This window comes from Coffea eugenioides, chromosome 6 (genome assembly GCF_003713205.1).
Source record: "Coffea eugenioides isolate CCC68of chromosome 6, Ceug_1.0, whole genome shotgun sequence".
Lineage (NCBI taxonomy): Eukaryota > Viridiplantae > Streptophyta > Magnoliopsida > Gentianales > Rubiaceae > Coffea > Coffea eugenioides.
In genome coordinates this window covers 6,846,395-6,864,220 of record NC_040040.1, presented here as the reverse complement: position 1 = coordinate 6,864,220, position 17,826 = coordinate 6,846,395, and the positions used below count along the sequence as shown (strand labels likewise).

Here is a 17,826-nt window from a genome sequence, read left to right as displayed (position 1 = left end):
AAAAATGTGATTGAAGGATGTGATCACGAAAACAGATGAAAGTTTTTCTTTAAAAAGCTTCAATCCACCGGTCTAGAAATACATTACGTGTCGAATGACGGTGGCGGATCAAAGAGATCAAATATTCATACACGCGAAACGCACATTTACGCAGCAATTCCCCGTAATTTCCCTCTTCCTTCAATTTACCCTTGGGATTGTCTGAAATCCCGAAGGAATCCCTTCCCCAATCAAAAAACCAAAAGACGAACCCAGAGCAAACCCAGAGCCTTCGCTCTATTCTTCACTCCCTTTTTTTTTAATATATACATATATTTTTTTTTCTGAGAAGTCTCTCTTTTTTTCTCTCAATTTTATCAGTTTAATTTCCATTTATCAGATTCGTCTGTCCGACGTTTCTCGCAACTTCAACTATGACGATGATGACTCCTCAACCTTTGGATGTAAGTCTGCCCCTTCCCCACTCCCACAGTTTCCATTCACACATTTTACGATTTTGTGTTCTTCAATTTTTTTTTGTTCTGAATAGCGTTTGAGGTGAATAAATACATGTTTTTTGGCTGTACGCATGATTTTTTCGCGATTGCAATTAGTTTGGCTGTTATGTGATCATCTAGGGTTTTTGGAGTGGGAAGCAAGGTTTAAGAACGGATTATGAATATTATTGTGTTGGGAATTAAGTAGTTACTTTTGAATTGATATTAGGGTTTTGAAATTAGGTGACAGGGCTAGGGTTTTAACGGATCACATTTTTTTTTCCCTTTTTTTGATTTTGGGTATATTTACTTTGCTTGTGAACTTTAGCAACAAGAAGACGAGGAGATGCTGGTGCCCCACTCGGATTTTGTGGAAGGCCCTCAGCCTTTGGTCGAAGGTCCTCAGCCAATGGAAGGTTGGCACTTTGGTTTCTTCTCCTTTTTCTACTTAAGTTACTACAATTCTGATATTTTTTATTGTCTGCTTACCTTGTCTGCTAATTGAATTTCTTTTGTATATTTTTAATGAAGCTGCATTCCATTTACTGATATTGCCGTTAAGTAGTCTTTTCATTTTAAATGAGTTTGGCCAGTTATCTTTTATTGATATTTGGGGTTTTTATTTTTTCCTTTGTCTTGTGGGTTGATTGATGAGCAGTGGCACAGCCAGAGAATGCTAGTACAGCAGAGAATCAAGCTGTAGATGAGCCACAAGCGTCAAGGTTCACGTGGACTATTGAGAACTTTTCTCGCTTGAATTTGAAAAAGCTTTATTCCGAGGTTTTTATTGTTGGCGGTTACAAATGGTAAGTGTAAAGCTGTATTCTTTTGTCGTTTTCTCAAGTCTTGTTTTAGCTATAGCACGATATCAAAGAGGTAAAATGCACCTTTTGACTGGCATTTTGATGAGCAGGCGCGTGCTCATCTTTCCGAAAGGCAACAATGTCGACTATCTGTCAATGTATTTAGATGTTGCTGATTCAGCTGCCTTGCCATATGGGTGGAGTCGCTATGCCCAGTTCAGCTTAGCTGTTGTTAATCAAATTCATAACAAGTTCACTATAAAAAAAGGTAATTCTTATTTCTTTTCTGCTGTGTCTCTTTTTTTTTAATGGTGTTAGGGCATGCGAGGAGGTTTATTTTCTCTTTCTTTAGCTGGATGTAGTTTTTCACGTCACTTGTATGAAAAGATATGCTTCATTATTATTCTTCTTATTGCGAACTGAAGTATGTATATACATACACACACAGACATGCATCCACTTTTGCCCTTTTGATTCTTTCTCTTGTTCGATGCACTTTCCGTGTACTTTATAACTGAAATCCATTATGGGAAATCAGATAGGCAAGTGCTAAAGCTTTTTTTTTTTTGGTTTTGGAATCGCACACTGATGTAGTTTTGATTGGTAACATTTGAGTTTTGTTTTGTTTTTTCCTCCAAATGTACTCTTTGGATGCCCAGGAAGAGTGTATACTTTCCATCTAGTCCCCCATCATCATTCTGATGCTTGATAATTCCCTCAACATGTGCCTGCAAATTATGCCTCTCGAGCTAGTGCTTTCCGGAGTATGACGGTTGCAGAGATATGCTTGATAGTTAGAACAATTTAGTCCGTGGAAGCTGAGATTTGTTTTTCCTAACATCCTGACATGTAACTGCAGGGATATGCCATCTATTATTGTGATTCTAATTGGTTTTGATTAGAGTCTTTCATACTGGGTTTTGCAGACACACAGCACCAGTTCAATCAAAGGGAGAGTGATTGGGGCTTTACGTCTTTCATGCCTCTTAGTGAGCTTTATGACCCGAGTAAGGGGTACCTCGTGAATGACTCAGTTGTTGTTGAAGCTGATGTTGCTGTACGGAAGGTCATTGATTACTGGACATATGACTCAAAGAAAGAGACTGGTTATGTGGGCCTAAAGAACCAGGGAGCAACTTGTTATATGAATTCTCTCCTGCAAACTCTGTACCATATTCCTTATTTTAGAAAGGTTAGTGTATTTCTCCATTAAAGTGGGCCTATCATTCTCTTACTTATTTTTTTTAAAGTGGAAATGCCTCATTGGTAATGTCATGTATCAGGCTGTTTATCATATGCCAACAACAGAGAATGATATGCCTTCAGGAAGCATCCCTCTGGCTCTACAGAGTTTGTTTTATAAGCTTCAATACAGTGACACCAGTGTTGCAACAAAAGAGTTGACTAAATCTTTTGGGTGGGATACGTATGACTCGTTTATGCAGCATGATGTGCAAGAACTGAATAGGGTTTTGTGTGAGAAACTTGAAGATAAGATGAAGGTATGTTGCTTGAGTATGGTAGATTTCCAAGAATCTTGTTCTAAGTGGTCTTATGCTGATATATAAACAAGTACTTTGCTCTTCTAGGGAACGGTAGTGGAAGGAACAATACAGAAGTTGTTTGAAGGGCACCATATGAACTACATTGAATGCATCAATGTGAACTTCAAATCCACAAGAAAGGAATCCTTTTATGGTACTGGTTATTGCCAAGTTTGTCCAAATATTCTCCATGTTTATACTTGAACTTTATTCCTACTTGCATTTCTTTGCAGATCTTCAGCTTGATGTGAAAGGCTGTAAGGATGTTTATGCTTCTTTTGATAAATATGTGGAAGTTGAACGTCTTGAAGGTGATAACAAGTACCATGCCGAGGAACATGGTTTGCAGGTTGGATACTGGATTAATTGATCTTGTTTTTTGTAGGTTAGGTTGGTCTCACTTTTAGTTGATATGTACAACATACAGAAAGTTGTAGTTGCATTCTGGCAACTGTTTCCCATAGATCCAGTGATGGTAATTTATGATGTCAAATAGAGCAACCTAAAGGGTAAATGGGTTGACCAGTGTGGTCGGCTTGATAAGAGAATTGGTTGACCTCTATATAACTATTGGTAACAGCACGTTGTTTAGTGTAGTAAATGTTTTAGAAAAATTGATGCAATGTCACTTCATAAATTTGTCATGTGCTACCTGAGCCTAACCTTCTTATAGATGAATGTTTTGGTGTACTCTGTCTGGTAATGGAGGTATATATATTTTCATTCTTATTATAATATTCATTGCTCAAACACTTGAAGAAAAACTTGTATGGCAAATTATGATGTGTCTTTTTGTTGACCATGTGGAAGCACAAGTGATAATGCTGATTGGAAATTTTGCTGTCAAATTATCTTAAATCCGATGTCAAATCTATAAATAAGTAGATGATTAGGGACTTGGCTCCTCTCTAGTGGATTTTCTCCCCATTTCCTGCAGTGCACATCTGATGTATGACATGGGTCTTCATTTATTATCAAGGGTTAGGATTAGTCAAACTTAAAATGATCATGTCCATTCCTAATAAATGAAGACACATGTCATGCATCCAGATGTGCACTGCAGGAAATGAAGAGAGAATCCACTAGGGAGGAGCCAAATCCAATAAGTAGATCATGTGTTGACATCAGCTGCTTGTCATGGGTTTTTAAGATCTTCCTCCAGTTTAGATAAATTTTCCATGGCTTCTTTTGTGGCAAAGGTATATGTATAAGGTTTTTGATAGCATGTTTCTCCGCGTGTATTCTTATATCTATATGCTGGTAGTCTGTTTTCAGATCTGGAATCTTTGGCTTTTAATGTAGTCTATTTGTCTTGTTGCTAATTTATTTGGACAGTTTTTCCTGCACTTTGTGAAATACTATGCTTTTAAAGTGCGAATTGTATGCTACTTTCAGGATGCTAGAAAAGGTGTCCTCTTTATCGACTTTCCTCCTGTGCTTCAGCTTCAGCTCAAGCGCTTTGAGTATGATTTTATGCGTGATACGATGGTTAAGGTTAGCTGGACAAACTTTCTGTGTTCATTTGCTTTGCAAAGGAAAAAGTACTCCGGTCAGTGGGGGTGGGGTTGTGACCGTATATTGAAGAAGTTGAAGACTAACCATGTTTTCTTGCATGAATAAATTTATATCTGACCTTGCTTTTTGTTGCTTCTGATGCATTGATGAAAACTACTTCTCGTTGTTGGCAATGTGAAGGTTATAATGTTGAAAAAATTTTTGCCTGTGAAGATGGAAAACAATATAGAAAACCACAGCTTTGAGCACATCTGCTATTGTTTGCCTGAAACACTGCATCTGTTCTGAAATTTAGTTTTTAGGCTATCTGCTTCTCTATTTAGCTTTCTTCTAATTTACCATATATATAGTCTTTTGCTTTATAATCTGTAAGATTTTGTTAATGCTAATAAATACTTCTTTGAATATGAAAGATCACTTCTAATTTTTTGGGTATTTACCTGTATACATTTTGTATTCTGTATCTGATTTTGAGGGAAAAGTTTGTCAAGCAAAGAAGGTAGAGAAGGTAGCTCGTGGGCTGTGGTGGACTTCACTAAGTTGGTAATAATTTTACTAAATGGTCCAGGATGAACAGGTGTAAAGATGGAAACAAGTATTTCTAAATAGGAGTATGGACAATAACCTATTAGAGCTTTTTGTCTTCTGAATTTGTAATTGGTTTATGCGAACTTGAATTGGACAAGCAGTATTTAGTGCACCTTGGAATTTTTTTTTTTAAATGGTTGACGCTTTGCAGATAAATGACCGCTATGAGTTTCCTCTGCAACTTGACCTTGACAGAGAGAGTGGCAAATATCTGTCCCCTGATGCAGATAGGAGTGTCCGCAATCTCTACACACTTCATAGGTGAACTCTCTTAGCTCTCTATATTGTGCGTATATGTGGAGCTCTGTTAAAAGTTGACAGAAAGAAGGGCTCAGGCTGAAGAGTGAAAGCTTGGTTAATTAAATTGGATACTGACATCTTTCTCTTTTTATGTTTTCCTTACATTACTCTAGGATTTTGTTCCTGTCTGGCTTTTATGTAATACATAATCTTTTCCATTTGCATTGTGGTAAATTGAGCTCTTCACAGTTCTACCTATCGGCTGTGATTAGACTGATATATTTAAGCCAATGATTTAGGATGCTTTAATGATTTTATTCTGCCCTCCTTTATAATTCATTAGCAACAAACTATTGTCTAGGTGTGAATAATATGTTATGCTCTGCTTTTTGTTTAACTCATGTTTATTTCCGAGTATTTAAGCAAGATTTGTATAAACTTATTTGTGTCCATTTTCTATTGCAGTGTTTTGGTACATAGCGGTGGGGTACATGGTGGGCACTATTATGCTTTCATCAGGCCGACACTCTCTGATCAGTGGTATGCAATTATCTCTGAAGTCTCGTTTCTGCTCTTTTCTCTGCTGGCTTGTGGGCCTGACTGTAATTGCCTGTCTGTAGCCCTACCTGCAAAGGCAAAGTTTCTTGTGTATGTTAGTTGCTTTATTCTTCAATGAAGGTTGAAATGTGTTATACAATAGTTGCATTTCTCTACCTGCTCGGGGGTCTCCGACTGTAATTGCCTGTCTGTAGAGGTAAAAAGTTTGTTGTGTACTTTAGTTGCTTTAGTTCTTCAATGAAGGTTGAAATTTGTTGCACCATAGGTGCAAGCTTGAGAACTGCAATCTTTTTTGGTCTTAGCTTGAGAACTGCATTGCTAGTTATTGACATGCAGTGTGTTTATTTTTCTATTTACAGATGTTCCTGTTGTCTTTATTGAGATGCATCTATAGTTTTATACAAATATTTGCAACTTTGATGTGATTACTAAACTTTTGACATAGTTCAACTCTGGTGTCTTGTGTCTACTCATAGGTACAAATTTGACGATGAGAGAGTTACAAAAGAAGATGTTAAGAGGGCGCTGGAGGAGCAGTATGGTGGTGAGGAAGAGGTAATATATCTATCAGCAAACCTCATGCAGTATTCCTGAATTAAGATGCTGACACTCATAATTCCTCTTTCCAACAGTTGCCACAAACAAATCCTGGCTTCAATAATACTCCTTTTAAATTCACAAAGTACTCAAATGCATATATGCTTGTGTATATACGGGAAAGCGACAAGGATAAAATAATATGTGATGTGGATGAGAAAGACATCGCAGAGCACCTCAGGGTATGTGTCTTGAATTTCCTCTTGCTTCCATGTTATATGTAATTGATATCCTCATATATTGTTGCATAATTGTCTCATTTAGATACGGTTGAAGAAAGAACAAGAAGAGAAGGAGGACAAGAGAAGATACAAAGCTCAGGCCCATCTTTATACCATCATCAAGGTTATATTCCTTTAGTACAAAATTTGTCATTCTGAAGTGTTTTCTACCTCTGAGTACGTTGTTAAACATGGTACTAATAACTTATCTAGGTTGCGCGGGATGAGGATCTAAGAGAGCAAATAGGAAAAGATATACATTTTGATCTTGTTGACCATGATAAAGTTCGAAGTTTCCGGATACAGAAGCAAATGCCTTTCAACCTTTTTAAGGTACTCTTCCTTTCGTTATAAATTCTGTTAGTGGACGTTGGAAAGACCATAAGCATCAGAGTTATCTGCAGTGGATACACCAAAAGAAATAGGGAGTTAAAAACAGTGTGATGATCTATTCTGACTCTTTGAATGTTTTTGTCTCGCACTTTTATGTATAATAGAGTTGCTGATCTTGAGAAAAACTGGAAGTCTTATCAGGATTAAGATGAGGTTGTGATTGATACTTTTTTTTTTGTTTTTCTTTATTCATTTGAATTTTCCCGTCTATTTTGGTGGGCTTTGCAATGAGGCATGGAGCTGTTGTCTTTGTGACCAACACTTCTGTGTATTTCTCATTGCAAACTTGTATAGACAGGAGAAGAAGAATAAAAGATCCTGAAAGAAAGAAAAAATGAACAAATTGTTATGTTGATTCTTAATGTGTTCTAAGTATTTCCCTCACACTTCATTTTGCTGATACAAATTAACCAATTAAATTAATAGTCTGAATTTTCAGATATTCTAGGCTTCTTAATCTAGATGTGTGTATGAAGCAGGAGGAGGTTGCAAAAGAATTTGGTATTCCTGTTCAATACCAACGGTTTTGGATCTGGGCAAAGAGGCAGAATCACACATATCGTCCCAATCGCCCATTGACACCTCAAGAAGAAACACAAACGGTAAAGCTTTTTTTGGTTTGCATCCTTTGCCCTTCAGAATCTCTTTTTGCTTTTGTTTTCCTGTTTGCCCTGTGAAAAATGGGAAGGGGGCAGGGCTGCTGCTTGTTAATGGCATGTGTATTAGAGAGCTTAGTGTTACTTTAATTCCACAGTTTTGTTTTGGGAGGGATGAGTTTTTCAAGGGATAGTGGATGGAGATTCAAGGTATAAGAAGTATTGTTCTCTGGCTGATTGGTATCAATTTATCTGTAAACTAGTTTGAAGAAGCTCTTGAAGCAAGAGTTCAGCTTTGAAGGATTTTAATCTGTAACAATGATGAGAGAGTTAAATTATTCATGAAGTTTTGTATGGAGAACTGAATTCCTTGAGAAAGTTGGTTTTTGTATTTTTGGCTTCTGTCAAAAGTAAACAAGCGGTCTATCTTTGAAAGAGGTCTGGGGTTTGTTCAGTTTAAGTATTTCCAGGGAGGTAGGTTTTGATTTAGTTGTCCGGTGTGACATAGGTTGAGCTTGAGATGTTCCTCTATGTTGTCATTCTGTTGTGCATATATTTTCTTCTGTTGGAAATCCTCTTTCAATTCTGACTCCATGGCACTTCTATATTGCGCCAAAGGCACTGTTGTTTCTTCGACGTCCAAGTAGGTTAACCATGATGAATAGACTTGTTGAGATTTCTGGTCAGTTTGTTAAATTCTTTATCAGTTTTACTCTTGTAAGTTCCTTTTTTGCTTTTGGTATTAGTCAGTTAATAGGATGTGGAATCGTCTTGATTGCCTTTTTTGTGACTAATCTCCAGTTTTGTTTTCTTTATTTTGTTTTTATATTTATCTTTTGATATCTCTTTGTTCTTGGCATTTTCCCCCATCTTGGAGGTCTGCATATGCCTTCTACTGTCAATTTATACTTCTTATATGGAAGTGCAGGTTGGGCAGTTGAGGGAAGTATCAACTAAAACTCATAATGCAGAACTCAAACTGTTTTTGGAAGTAGAATATGGACTGGTACTTTTTGAACCATCTTCAAGACAATCTTGTTAGCAATTGCTACTTGCATGTGGTTGTTATTCAAAGGCTCTGCTGGTCCTACTTTTAATGCATTTTTACTTACACTCTAACCTTGCAGGACTTGCGTCCTATTCCTCCACCTGACAAGACTAAAGAAGATATACTTCTGTTCTTTAAGCTTTATGATCCTGAAAAGGAAGAGCTTCGGTAATTTGCTTTTTATGTCCATATACATATATTTTCTATGTGCATGTGTATGTATATGCATGCATGGTTACTCATTTAAGTAATGCCTTTTCTTTCCGTTCATGGTATGCATTTGATATGCGGTCTGTTTTTTCTCTTTCTAGATATGTTGGCAGGCTTTTTGTTAAGTGTTCTGGAAAGCCATCTGAAATCTTGACGAAACTAAACGAATTGGCGGGATTTGCTCCAGAGGAAGAAATTGAAATTTTTGAGGTCTGTATTCCTTTTCGACACATAATGGTCTGTAATAATTTTGTATCTGTTCGCTACTTTGTGATGCTGAATTGGACATGGAACATGAACTTATTTTACCTTCTATATCTTCTTGCAGGAAATAAAATATGAACCTAATGTCATGTGCGAGCGCCTTTGCAGGAGGACTTCATTCCGGTTTAGTCAGGTATTTGTCATTCTTCTTTTGTTTCAGTATTTGACACTTTTACAAACTTGTACTTTCCTCCTCATTAAGTCTTTTATCTTTCTGCTTTTTACCCTCTGGAAGATTGAAGATGGGGATATCATTTGCTTTCAAAAGCGCCTTTCACCTGAAAGTGAAGAACAAGTCCGATATCCTGATGTTCCTATGTTTTTGGAATATGTTAAAAATCGCCAGGTGAACCTGCTTGGATTTTTTATTTGGTATTTAGGTTCTCATAGTCATCTACTTTTCTCTTGGGGCACGTGTTCATTCTTCTTGTTCTTTTTCTTTGTGCATGTTATTTATTCATGTGTGTAGGCAGAGCATATATTCTTTATGCATGTCCAGAATATGGGTTTTTACTTTTTTCTCTCTCTCTCTCTTTTTTTTTTGGGTAGTTAGTAACTTTCTTTGTTCCCATTTTTCTTAGTCAAGGTTGTACTTGGTCCCGAATATGGGTTTTTCTTTGGGTAGGTTTTGTTATGAGCTCAGTAAAAACTCTTCCAAGGGATTGCTTATTCAATTTTATTACTCTCTCTGCATCACCTTTGATTGCAGTCAAGCTGCTCGAGTTTGGAAGTATTTCTTTTTTTATATTTTAATGCTTCAACAAATTTGCTTTTTCTGTTCCATTATTATTCCCAAATTGATGTATTCAAGGATTTTCTCTTAGACTAAATAAATTAAGATGACCTCTTTGTTGTAGATAAGTCCACTGGACTTCAAAAAGTTAAAGGTGATGCAGTTAATAGCAAAGATGTACTATATTCCAATAATTTAATAGAATTTTTAAACTAAATGATAGCGCTTATGTAGGGTTTCTGGGAGTATTATGAATGCAAAACAGGATATAAGTTTCCTTACTTGCATTATTGGCACCGAAATGGAATGTTGGGAAGGCAAAGAGCTTACAGTTTACTTGGCTGTCATTTATAGCTGGAGTAATAGAGAATACATCATCTTTTCTTGCTATGTGAATGTTGAGTGCATAATTTCTTAAAGTAATTTCATTTTTCCAGTCCTCTTATATGATCCTGAACAGCAGGTGGTTTATGGGCATTACCATGGGGCTATTTTGTTGCAAGTACGACAAGAATTCTCTTATCAACCTGGATAACTCTTTCTTCAAATTTTCCGTTTTCAGGTTGTTCACTTTCGAGCTCTGGAGAGACCCAAAGAGGATGATTTTTGTTTAGAGTTGTAAGTACTTGCAATGCTTTAGGTCTGGATTGTTGGAGACTATTTCTGATTGTCATGTGCTAATACTATCTTGTTAATCAATTTTTAGAGCAAAGAACCACACTTATGATGATGTGGTGGAAAGAGTAGCTCAACGGCTTGGTCTGAACGACCCATCAAAAATTAGGCTAACTCCTCACAATTGCTATTCTCAGCAACCAAAGCCCAATTACATTAAATATCGATCTGTTGATCACTTACTAGATATGCTTGTCCATTACAATCAGGTATACATGATATGAGCTGAATTTATTTTGGATTTTTTCTTCATGTCCTATATCTCATCTGTAGTTTTTGATCCTATTTCTCCTGTAACATTGGATATTAAGCTAATAATAAGGGGCTATAGAGGAATTCTTGATTTCAGTCGGTTAACTTTTGTTGGTTTTCTTTTACAGATCTCTGATATTTTGTACTATGAGGTGCTGGATATTCCTCTGCCAGAATTACAATGTCTGAAAACACTGAAAGTTGCATTTCATTATGCCACAAAAGATGAGGTAAGTCTCAGATTACCGATATTGTGCAACAGCATAACGGTACCCAAATTTTCTGTATCTAATGGTATGTTTATTACAATCCATCAGGTGATAATTCTCAATGTTAGATTGCCAAAACTGAGCACTGTAGAAGATGTACTTAACGAAATTAAAACAAAGGTGAGAATGGTGCCCACAATTATTTAAACTTCATTTTATTGCGCTTTTCTGTTTCAATGTTATTGAACTAGTACTTATGTGAGTTGATTCTATTAAATATGTAACCTTTACCATGTTTTTTTCCTCCTAGTCGTCGTGTTGACCTGCGTAACATGTAGGTCTACATGGGCTTCTATCTGTTTTTCTTTAGAAGTAAGTGTTGTGTGTCTGGTATGCATCAAATTAAAAGCAGTAGTGTAAAAAATTCTGTTGGAGCTCAAGAATCTTTGGTATATGACTTCCATGTATTATTTTGCCTGTAAAGTAGAAACCCCCAGCAGTGCCTGGGGCGCAACATCCCATTCCTTTTTCTACTCAGCTGGATGACTTCAGATTATCAATCTTTATTGTTCACTATGTAACAGGTGGAATTGTCCCAACCAAATGCTGAACTTAGATTGCTTGAAGTTTTCTATCACAAGATTTACAAGGTAACTTTCCCATATTGGAAGCTGTTTATGATGGTATAGTGACAGACTGAAAGTAGTGGAGGGCAAAGATGGCTTCTACTCTTAGTGAACTATGTCATTAGTGGAGTGTCTTTTGAAAAACTGTTTATTTTTCCATGGCTATGCAAATTTTGGGTCTATGAAGGAAACATGAGTTTGAAATTTCATATTTAGTTATATTCATCAATAGATGTGTTGAGCTGTAAATTGTACTAGTGCTAAATTTGTTCTGGGGGAAATATTGAGTTTGAAGGAGCTAAAAAAGGATACCTCTTGCGAGGATTAGTTGGCCAGTGCGGATTTAGTTGTTGTTCAGCTTGAGCTGGTGGAGAACCGAGGTTCCTGGGCCAGTATGAGCAGTCTACTGTATAGGCTGTTGGTATTGTCTTTTAGGACCAAGAAAAATGTGTTGAAAGAATGGAAGATGTTTGGAAAACCCACTGTTCTATATTCTAGGAGATGAGCTTGATACATGTGCCAGCTGCCATTACATGGTTTATGCTGTATGAACACTGTATTTAGCCTTCTATGATGCGAGATCTTTTATGGCCATATACTATGAGACAGGTCATGCTTTCAGTGATACTGGTTTTTTTGTCGTGTATTTCTGTTTCAATTGTGACATGGCCCCTTTTTTTTTTTGTTTCTGATGGATGGTACCCATGGTTGTGTTGTCTTAATATTTGCAGATCTTTCCCCTGAATGAGAAGATTGAGAATATAAATGATCAATACTGGACATTACGGGCAGAGGAGGTCAGTGTGGTTGCCCTTTTCTGTCTTACTTCCCATAGGGTGCAATCTTTACCTTGTTGCATTTTTTTTCTTTCATTCTTCCTCTTCAATTTTGGTTTATGGGAGATAATAGGTGCTGGGTTCTTACTTTTGGTGTTTTTAACCTCTATATATTGGAAAAACGAACATGCTAAGGCACATTATGAACTTGCATGTGTAGGAAATTTCCTTTCTAATGCTTTCAAAAATATTTTATTTGAAAAACTATTTTAAATAATTTGATGTGCTACAAACGCTGTTGCTGTTTGTTTTTGCTTAAGAGATTTGTTAACGCATGTGCAAATGGTTGAACTTATTGTACATACACATAGACAAATATGACTACTGGAAACACTATCAAATTGGCAAGTATAACTACCTTTGAAACTCATTCATTTGACTTGTGGGAACCTATACGTTTTGTTATTTGTTCCCAAATCATTTTATAAATTCATGTTCTCTCCCCAGATTCCGGACGAAGAGAAGAACCTTGGTCCTCATGATCGCTTAATTCATGTTTATCATTTCACCAAGGAAACGGCACAAAATCAAATGGTACTTGGATGTAGCAGATACTTCATTGTGAATTAGAGATGCCATTAATGCCCTGTTTCTTCCCGTTTGGCTTTGTTTGTTATTATTAATCCTGTGACAATTTGATATTGCATATACACCTTTGCCACTTCTTTCCATCGACAGCAAGTTCAGAATTTTGGAGAACCTTTCTTTTTGGTCATTCGTGAAGGTGAAACTTTGGCTGAAGTTAAAGTGCGAATTCAGAAGAAGTTGCAGGTTCCGGATGAGGAATTTTCAAAGGTAACACTTTTGTTTATTCTCAGCTATTCTCTTTCTAATACAATTCAAGCCATTCTGTTAACATTGGACTGATTTTTACTTGTCCTGAATGGTTAGTGGAAGTTTGCATTTTTGTCACTGGGACGCCCCGAGTATCTTCAGGACACTGACATTGTGTCCAGCCGTTTCCAGGTCAAGCTTGTAGTCCAAAATCTTCCGTTTTTTATGTTTTACCTTTTTCTTGTATCCTCAAACTGAAGAAGCTTGATTTGTTGCCTACCAGAGAAGAGATGTTTATGGTGCTTGGGAGCAGTACCTTGGCTTGGAGCATTCTGATACAACTCCTAAAAGAGCTTACGTATCTAACCAGGCAAATATTCCTGATCTGTAAATATTTGTTCTTTTTTTTTTTAATCTTAGCCACTTGAATGAATAAATCTTGCCTCTTGTCTTTGCATACCCTTGAAAATTCTTCTACTATTTGAGGTTAAGCAGCTTTGGGTAATCTATTATCTTTTTCCTCTCAAAAATTGCAGAATCGTCACACGTTTGAGAAGCCAGTTAAGATATACAATTAAGGAATCTTAAGATGGGATCTTTAGCTCCAAGCTCAATAGTGCATCTCTCCCGAGTTCATGCGATTGTAAAAAAAGTTGGGACTCTGCTGATTGAAGATGGGATTGAGTGTCATAGAAAGAGGTCACTAGCTTGAGGCTACCTGTCTTCTCTCCTTTTTGTTTCTATTTTCCAGTGAATTGGTGGTTTTGTAGGGCGAAATTTTTCCGTCAATTTTTCTGGGGAGGGAACCTTTCTCCTAGGTCTTGCTCCTTGTTCATACAAGAAAGTAGTATTTGTTGCTCCCTTTTTTTTTTCCTCCCTTTCCAGGCGCTTCTCTGGTTTGGAGGGACTCAGGTTTGTTGCTTTCTTTGTGTGTAGTTATTGGTAATACCAAGGTTTTGATTTGTGGGGATGTAAAGTGGTAGGGACTCGTGGTTTATGCTCCCTCCTTGTCCATTGCGTTTGATGTATTTTCCAGTTTTCACTTCCCCTCTTTTGATTGTGTACATTGTCATCTTATAATGGGGGATATGCATTTGTAAGAAAAACAGATCGTCTTAGTTAAAGATCCATGTAATAGCCCTTTTATTCTAATGCAATATAAAATGTTTTTCTTATTATGTGGCTTCACGCAGTTGTGGATTCATTCTAACTCAGGGGCACAACACATGCTCATCAAAAGTTTGGTTACTACTTACTCCACGCGTTATTCATTTATTCAATTCATTTATTAAGAAACTAATCTCAACTCCAAAAAGAATTTTAGCATTTTGATTTCCAACTAAAGCAACACCATAAGGGGAAATTTTCTACCGGCAATCGATCAGTTCTTGCGTTGCATGTGCCAAGAATTTACATTCCGAGTGGGGAAGGAAATTGGACTACAATGTGTGACGAGCCTCCACTTATGTTACCCAGGGAAAGTACCCAAGTCGCAAGACGGAGTAAAGGAAAGAAAGGAGATGAAACTAGTGGCACCCGAAGAACATAATCTGTCGGAGCATTGCAGCCTTTGCGGATCTAAAGCTTTACTCCACGACTGTGGTCTACCGTCTACAGCACTCTGTAGGTAATCACACCATCAATCGTCTCAACGACCATGCAATTCATTTTTATAAGCAATAGCAAATAAGCTTTTGCTTTATGGCCTGCAACAAAAGAGCAGCCAGTTAGCACAGATGCTGATATAGTCCATCCCTGAAAAAAAAAAAAAAAAAAATCCACGCGCATTCTGTTTCTTTGAAAAAAGAAAAAGAAAAAGTTTATTAAGCTTTGTACGCCAAAGAATTTCCGACTTTAGATCTAGTATAAACTAATTATCCGGGTCCACCTCTCTCTTGTTAGTCTAAAAGAATCACAAAGAGCTCCCCAATTTATGGCACGAAAGATAATATATTTTGTTGTGTCCCATCCTGTGGTGCACAACTCTGAGAAAGGAAAGCAAAAATCTGACGACTATACCATTCAATAATGCAAAATAGGTCCTATATGCTAAACTAAAGAGAAAAACAGGTGGTCCTATATCAAATGACTCATTTCACTTCTTTATGCAATTTCACCAAGTGAATTGAGGGAGACAAAGACGAGTTTGATAACCTTGTAAGAATACAAAAGTCCTGACCATTGCTCTCACTGAAGGAGTCAAAAGCTTTAATAGCAGTCAATGAGCTGCAAACCACATAGATGAGCTAATAAAACCTGACCAATCTAAAGATGCATACCTAATCCTAACAACGAAATCTCATCTTGTTGGATTGTGTCCACCTTCATGCTCCTCTTTGCCAGGGAAGAATTCATCTTCTCGACAGCAACAATAAGATCCTGGCAAAGGTAATATTTCAAAGTTGTACTTAGGAAGCAAGAAGAAGACTGACACCAAAAAAAAAAAAAGATCCCTAATCGAATATATAATGTCAAACGTTACAATGCAGTCATTTTTAAGCATGAATCAGAAGGTTCTCGGTGATTTTATCTACACCACATCGATTTAACTCTCATTACCCTCCACCGAGGCTAGCAGACTAGGTATATACCAGAATCATCTAACTTTTGAATATACATCCATGAAGAATTGCTCTTGGTTTGAATACGCAACTTAACAGATTACAGGCTTTCTCTTCCAGATCAATTCAACTCTAACTTCCACTATGTCTTGACAGCTTAGGTATGAACCTGAGTCATCTAGCTTTGGATTCTATAAGCATGAAGATATTGGTCCTGGTTTTAACGCTTTTTAACGCCCAACCCTTTGCTTAACAGATTACAACCTTACTCTTCCAGCCTTGACAAAGATACAACTCAAGCATGACAAGAAGTTGCAAAAACTTGATTCACCACAAGCTTCAGTTATTTAGTTAAACAGATGATCTGCACAACCGATTTGGTTACCTGAACAGAAACTACATGAATAAAAGTAGAAAACAGGAAATTAACTTACTAACCACAAATTGAACTATAGGTATACCAAAATCATAGTGGAAATATAACTGCTTACACCTTTATAGTGTATTTATCCTATGTAACTTCAAATAACTGCACAGCCTAATAATTTAACGACAGTAGAATCTTTAGCTACAAGCAGAAGAAAGTACCTCCCAGGATGCCAAGCTCTTGATATGTTTAGGGAGGCCTTCATAATCATCTCTTGACGCAACTATCCGTGGTTTAGAATCCCTGGACGACGTTAATCCATCTCTCATTTCACCTAGTTAATTACACCAAAAAAAAAATCACTCACAAATTTGGATTCAAAAGATAAAACCTTTTTACGATGAAAAAACCAAGAAATCAAGAACCTTCACTTTCTTGAAACATCTTTGCAGTGTGAATGCTATTATTAGCTGTCAAAATCCCATCATGTCAATTAACAAGAATACACTTTTCTTAGAATAGACCACTAGAATTAGTACTAAACATCTGACAAAGCAAATAGATTAAAACCTTCCTTAATCCGATTTTTAAAATCATTTAGTCTGACCTTGATCAGATGCTATGGTAGCAAGACAAACATCAGAAAGTCCAAGATTCTTTAAACTGAGAGTATCATCCAACCTATCAAAACGTTAAGTTCTGCACCAAGGAACCTCAACTGCTTCCTCCAAGATTATATTCTTCAAGATCAACCAGAAATCTGAATTTTTTTGTTTTTTTGGGTTGGGGGGGGGGGGGGGGGGGGAGATAATAAAATAAAAGGAAAGGGGCATAGTAATTTGACAAGTCAACATTCATATTCAACATAAACTAAAACAATAATTAGAAGGATACAAGGGATCATCTTGGAATTTGCTACGAAAAGGCAGGGTGGTTGTGCTGCTGCTGCTCGTAGGAGGTGATAAAGATAAATCATCGTCGTCGGAATCCTTTTCCTCTTCATCTTGGTCTTCATCAGTGGCAGCTAATGGTAGAAGCAAAAGAAGTCAAATTATTGGGGAAAAAATTTACAGCGAAAAAAAGGTGCTTCCATTCATATCTGATTTCTGGAGATGTAATCCTATAACATGGAGTATAGAATATAAATAACGGCGGCTACCGACCGGATGATGGGATTTGGATGGCGGAAGTGGAAAAAACGGGGTGCTGTTGGAGGGCAAGGAGGTGAATTTGGTTGTGGTTGTAGACTTGGGTGCAGTGGCCGAGGAGCTCCTCAAACGACACCGTGTCACAGGACATGGACTCCAGCAAGTTGAGGTCGGTGCTGGTGGATGATATTCTCCGGTTTAGAAATTCCATGAACGTAGTCGAAGCCGAGTCTTCCGGCATTTTATTTTCACACCCAAGATGGGGAAAAAAATCAAAACCAAAAGGAAAACACAGAAAATAAGACGATTGGAGAAATTTTTTTGTTCTCTGGTACTACAAAAAGTAAAAGCAAATTACCACATAAAAAAAAAAAAGAAAAGAAATGGAGAGCGTGTGGGGTAAACCAACCAAGGGGGATGGGCCGGCGGTCGGCGGATTGTATGAGGGCGTCGCAGCTGCTTTGGAGGTGGTGGCAGAAACTCGAGATGCTTCCGCAAAACTTGCCGCCGATCCATTTCTCCTCCCTCCCCTCCATTCCAATTTCGTTTTCCGGGAGTTTGGGCGCCCTTTTCCACTTCAAAATAACAGCGC

At 37.2% G+C, this 17,826-nt stretch overlaps 2 protein-coding genes across 4 annotated transcripts; one reads left to right on the top strand and one right to left on the bottom strand.

Annotated features, from left to right (window-relative positions):
* Positions 1 to 226: 226 nt before the first annotated feature.
* On the top strand, positions 227 to 14,336 carry LOC113773123 (ubiquitin carboxyl-terminal hydrolase 12-like). 2 transcript variants are annotated; one of them, XM_027317667.1, is made up of 32 exons: positions 227 to 443; positions 805 to 892; positions 1,135 to 1,282; positions 1,390 to 1,547; positions 2,206 to 2,471; positions 2,563 to 2,781; positions 2,869 to 2,977; positions 3,057 to 3,172; positions 4,219 to 4,317; positions 5,078 to 5,187; positions 5,632 to 5,706; positions 6,201 to 6,279; positions 6,357 to 6,503; positions 6,586 to 6,666; positions 6,756 to 6,875; positions 7,412 to 7,537; positions 8,460 to 8,537; positions 8,659 to 8,747; positions 8,891 to 8,999; positions 9,118 to 9,186; positions 9,289 to 9,399; positions 10,349 to 10,404; positions 10,493 to 10,670; positions 10,842 to 10,943; positions 11,031 to 11,102; positions 11,507 to 11,572; positions 12,280 to 12,345; positions 12,832 to 12,918; positions 13,063 to 13,179; positions 13,276 to 13,350; positions 13,442 to 13,528; positions 13,695 to 14,336. In XM_027317667.1, the coding sequence occupies exons 1-32, from the start codon at positions 414 to 416 to the stop codon at positions 13,734 to 13,736; spliced, it is 3,375 nt and encodes a 1,124-aa protein (XP_027173468.1). In that variant the 5' UTR covers positions 227 to 413; the 3' UTR covers positions 13,737 to 14,336. The 2 variants fall into 2 exon arrangements, with proteins under 2 accessions (XP_027173468.1, XP_027173469.1); XM_027317668.1 differs by having other exon boundaries at positions 228 to 443; positions 7,415 to 7,537.
* Positions 14,337 to 14,498: 162 nt separating this feature from the next.
* Positions 14,499 to 17,780, bottom strand: LOC113775903. 2 transcript variants are annotated; one of them, XM_027320953.1, is made up of 8 exons: positions 17,644 to 17,780; positions 17,250 to 17,465; positions 16,981 to 17,110; positions 16,694 to 16,767; positions 16,512 to 16,556; positions 16,308 to 16,420; positions 15,438 to 15,537; positions 14,499 to 14,864 (listed from the first exon to the last, which is right to left on the bottom strand). In XM_027320953.1, exons 1-8 carry the CDS (start codon positions 17,768 to 17,770, stop codon positions 14,770 to 14,772), a joined length of 900 nt encoding a protein of 299 aa, XP_027176754.1. In that variant the 5' UTR covers positions 17,771 to 17,780; the 3' UTR covers positions 14,499 to 14,769. The 2 variants fall into 2 exon arrangements, with proteins under 2 accessions (XP_027176754.1, XP_027176755.1); XM_027320954.1 differs by lacking the exon at positions 16,512 to 16,556.
* Between the last annotated feature and the right edge of the window lie 46 nt (positions 17,781 to 17,826).

Coding starts and splice junctions, on each gene's coding strand:
- LOC113773123 (XM_027317667.1), top strand. CDS start 414: ATGACGATGATGACTCCTCAACCTTTGGAT. Junction 4,318..5,077: donor TGCGTGATACGATGGTTAAG/GTTAGCTGGACA, acceptor GACGCTTTGCAG/ATAAATGACCGCTATGAGTT. Junction 11,103..11,506: donor TTAACGAAATTAAAACAAAG/GTGAGAATGGTG, acceptor ACTATGTAACAG/GTGGAATTGTCCCAACCAAA.
- LOC113775903 (XM_027320953.1), bottom strand. CDS start 17,770: ATGGAGGGGAGGGAGGAGAAATGGATCGGCGGCAAGTTTTGCGGAAGC. Junction 17,111..17,249: donor CATCCAAATCCCATCATCCG/GTCGGTAGCCGC, acceptor TTCTACCATTAG/CTGCCACTGATGAAGACCAA. Junction 16,421..16,511: donor GATGTTTCAAGAAAGTGAAG/GTTCTTGATTTC, acceptor GTAATTAACTAG/GTGAAATGAGAGATGGATTA.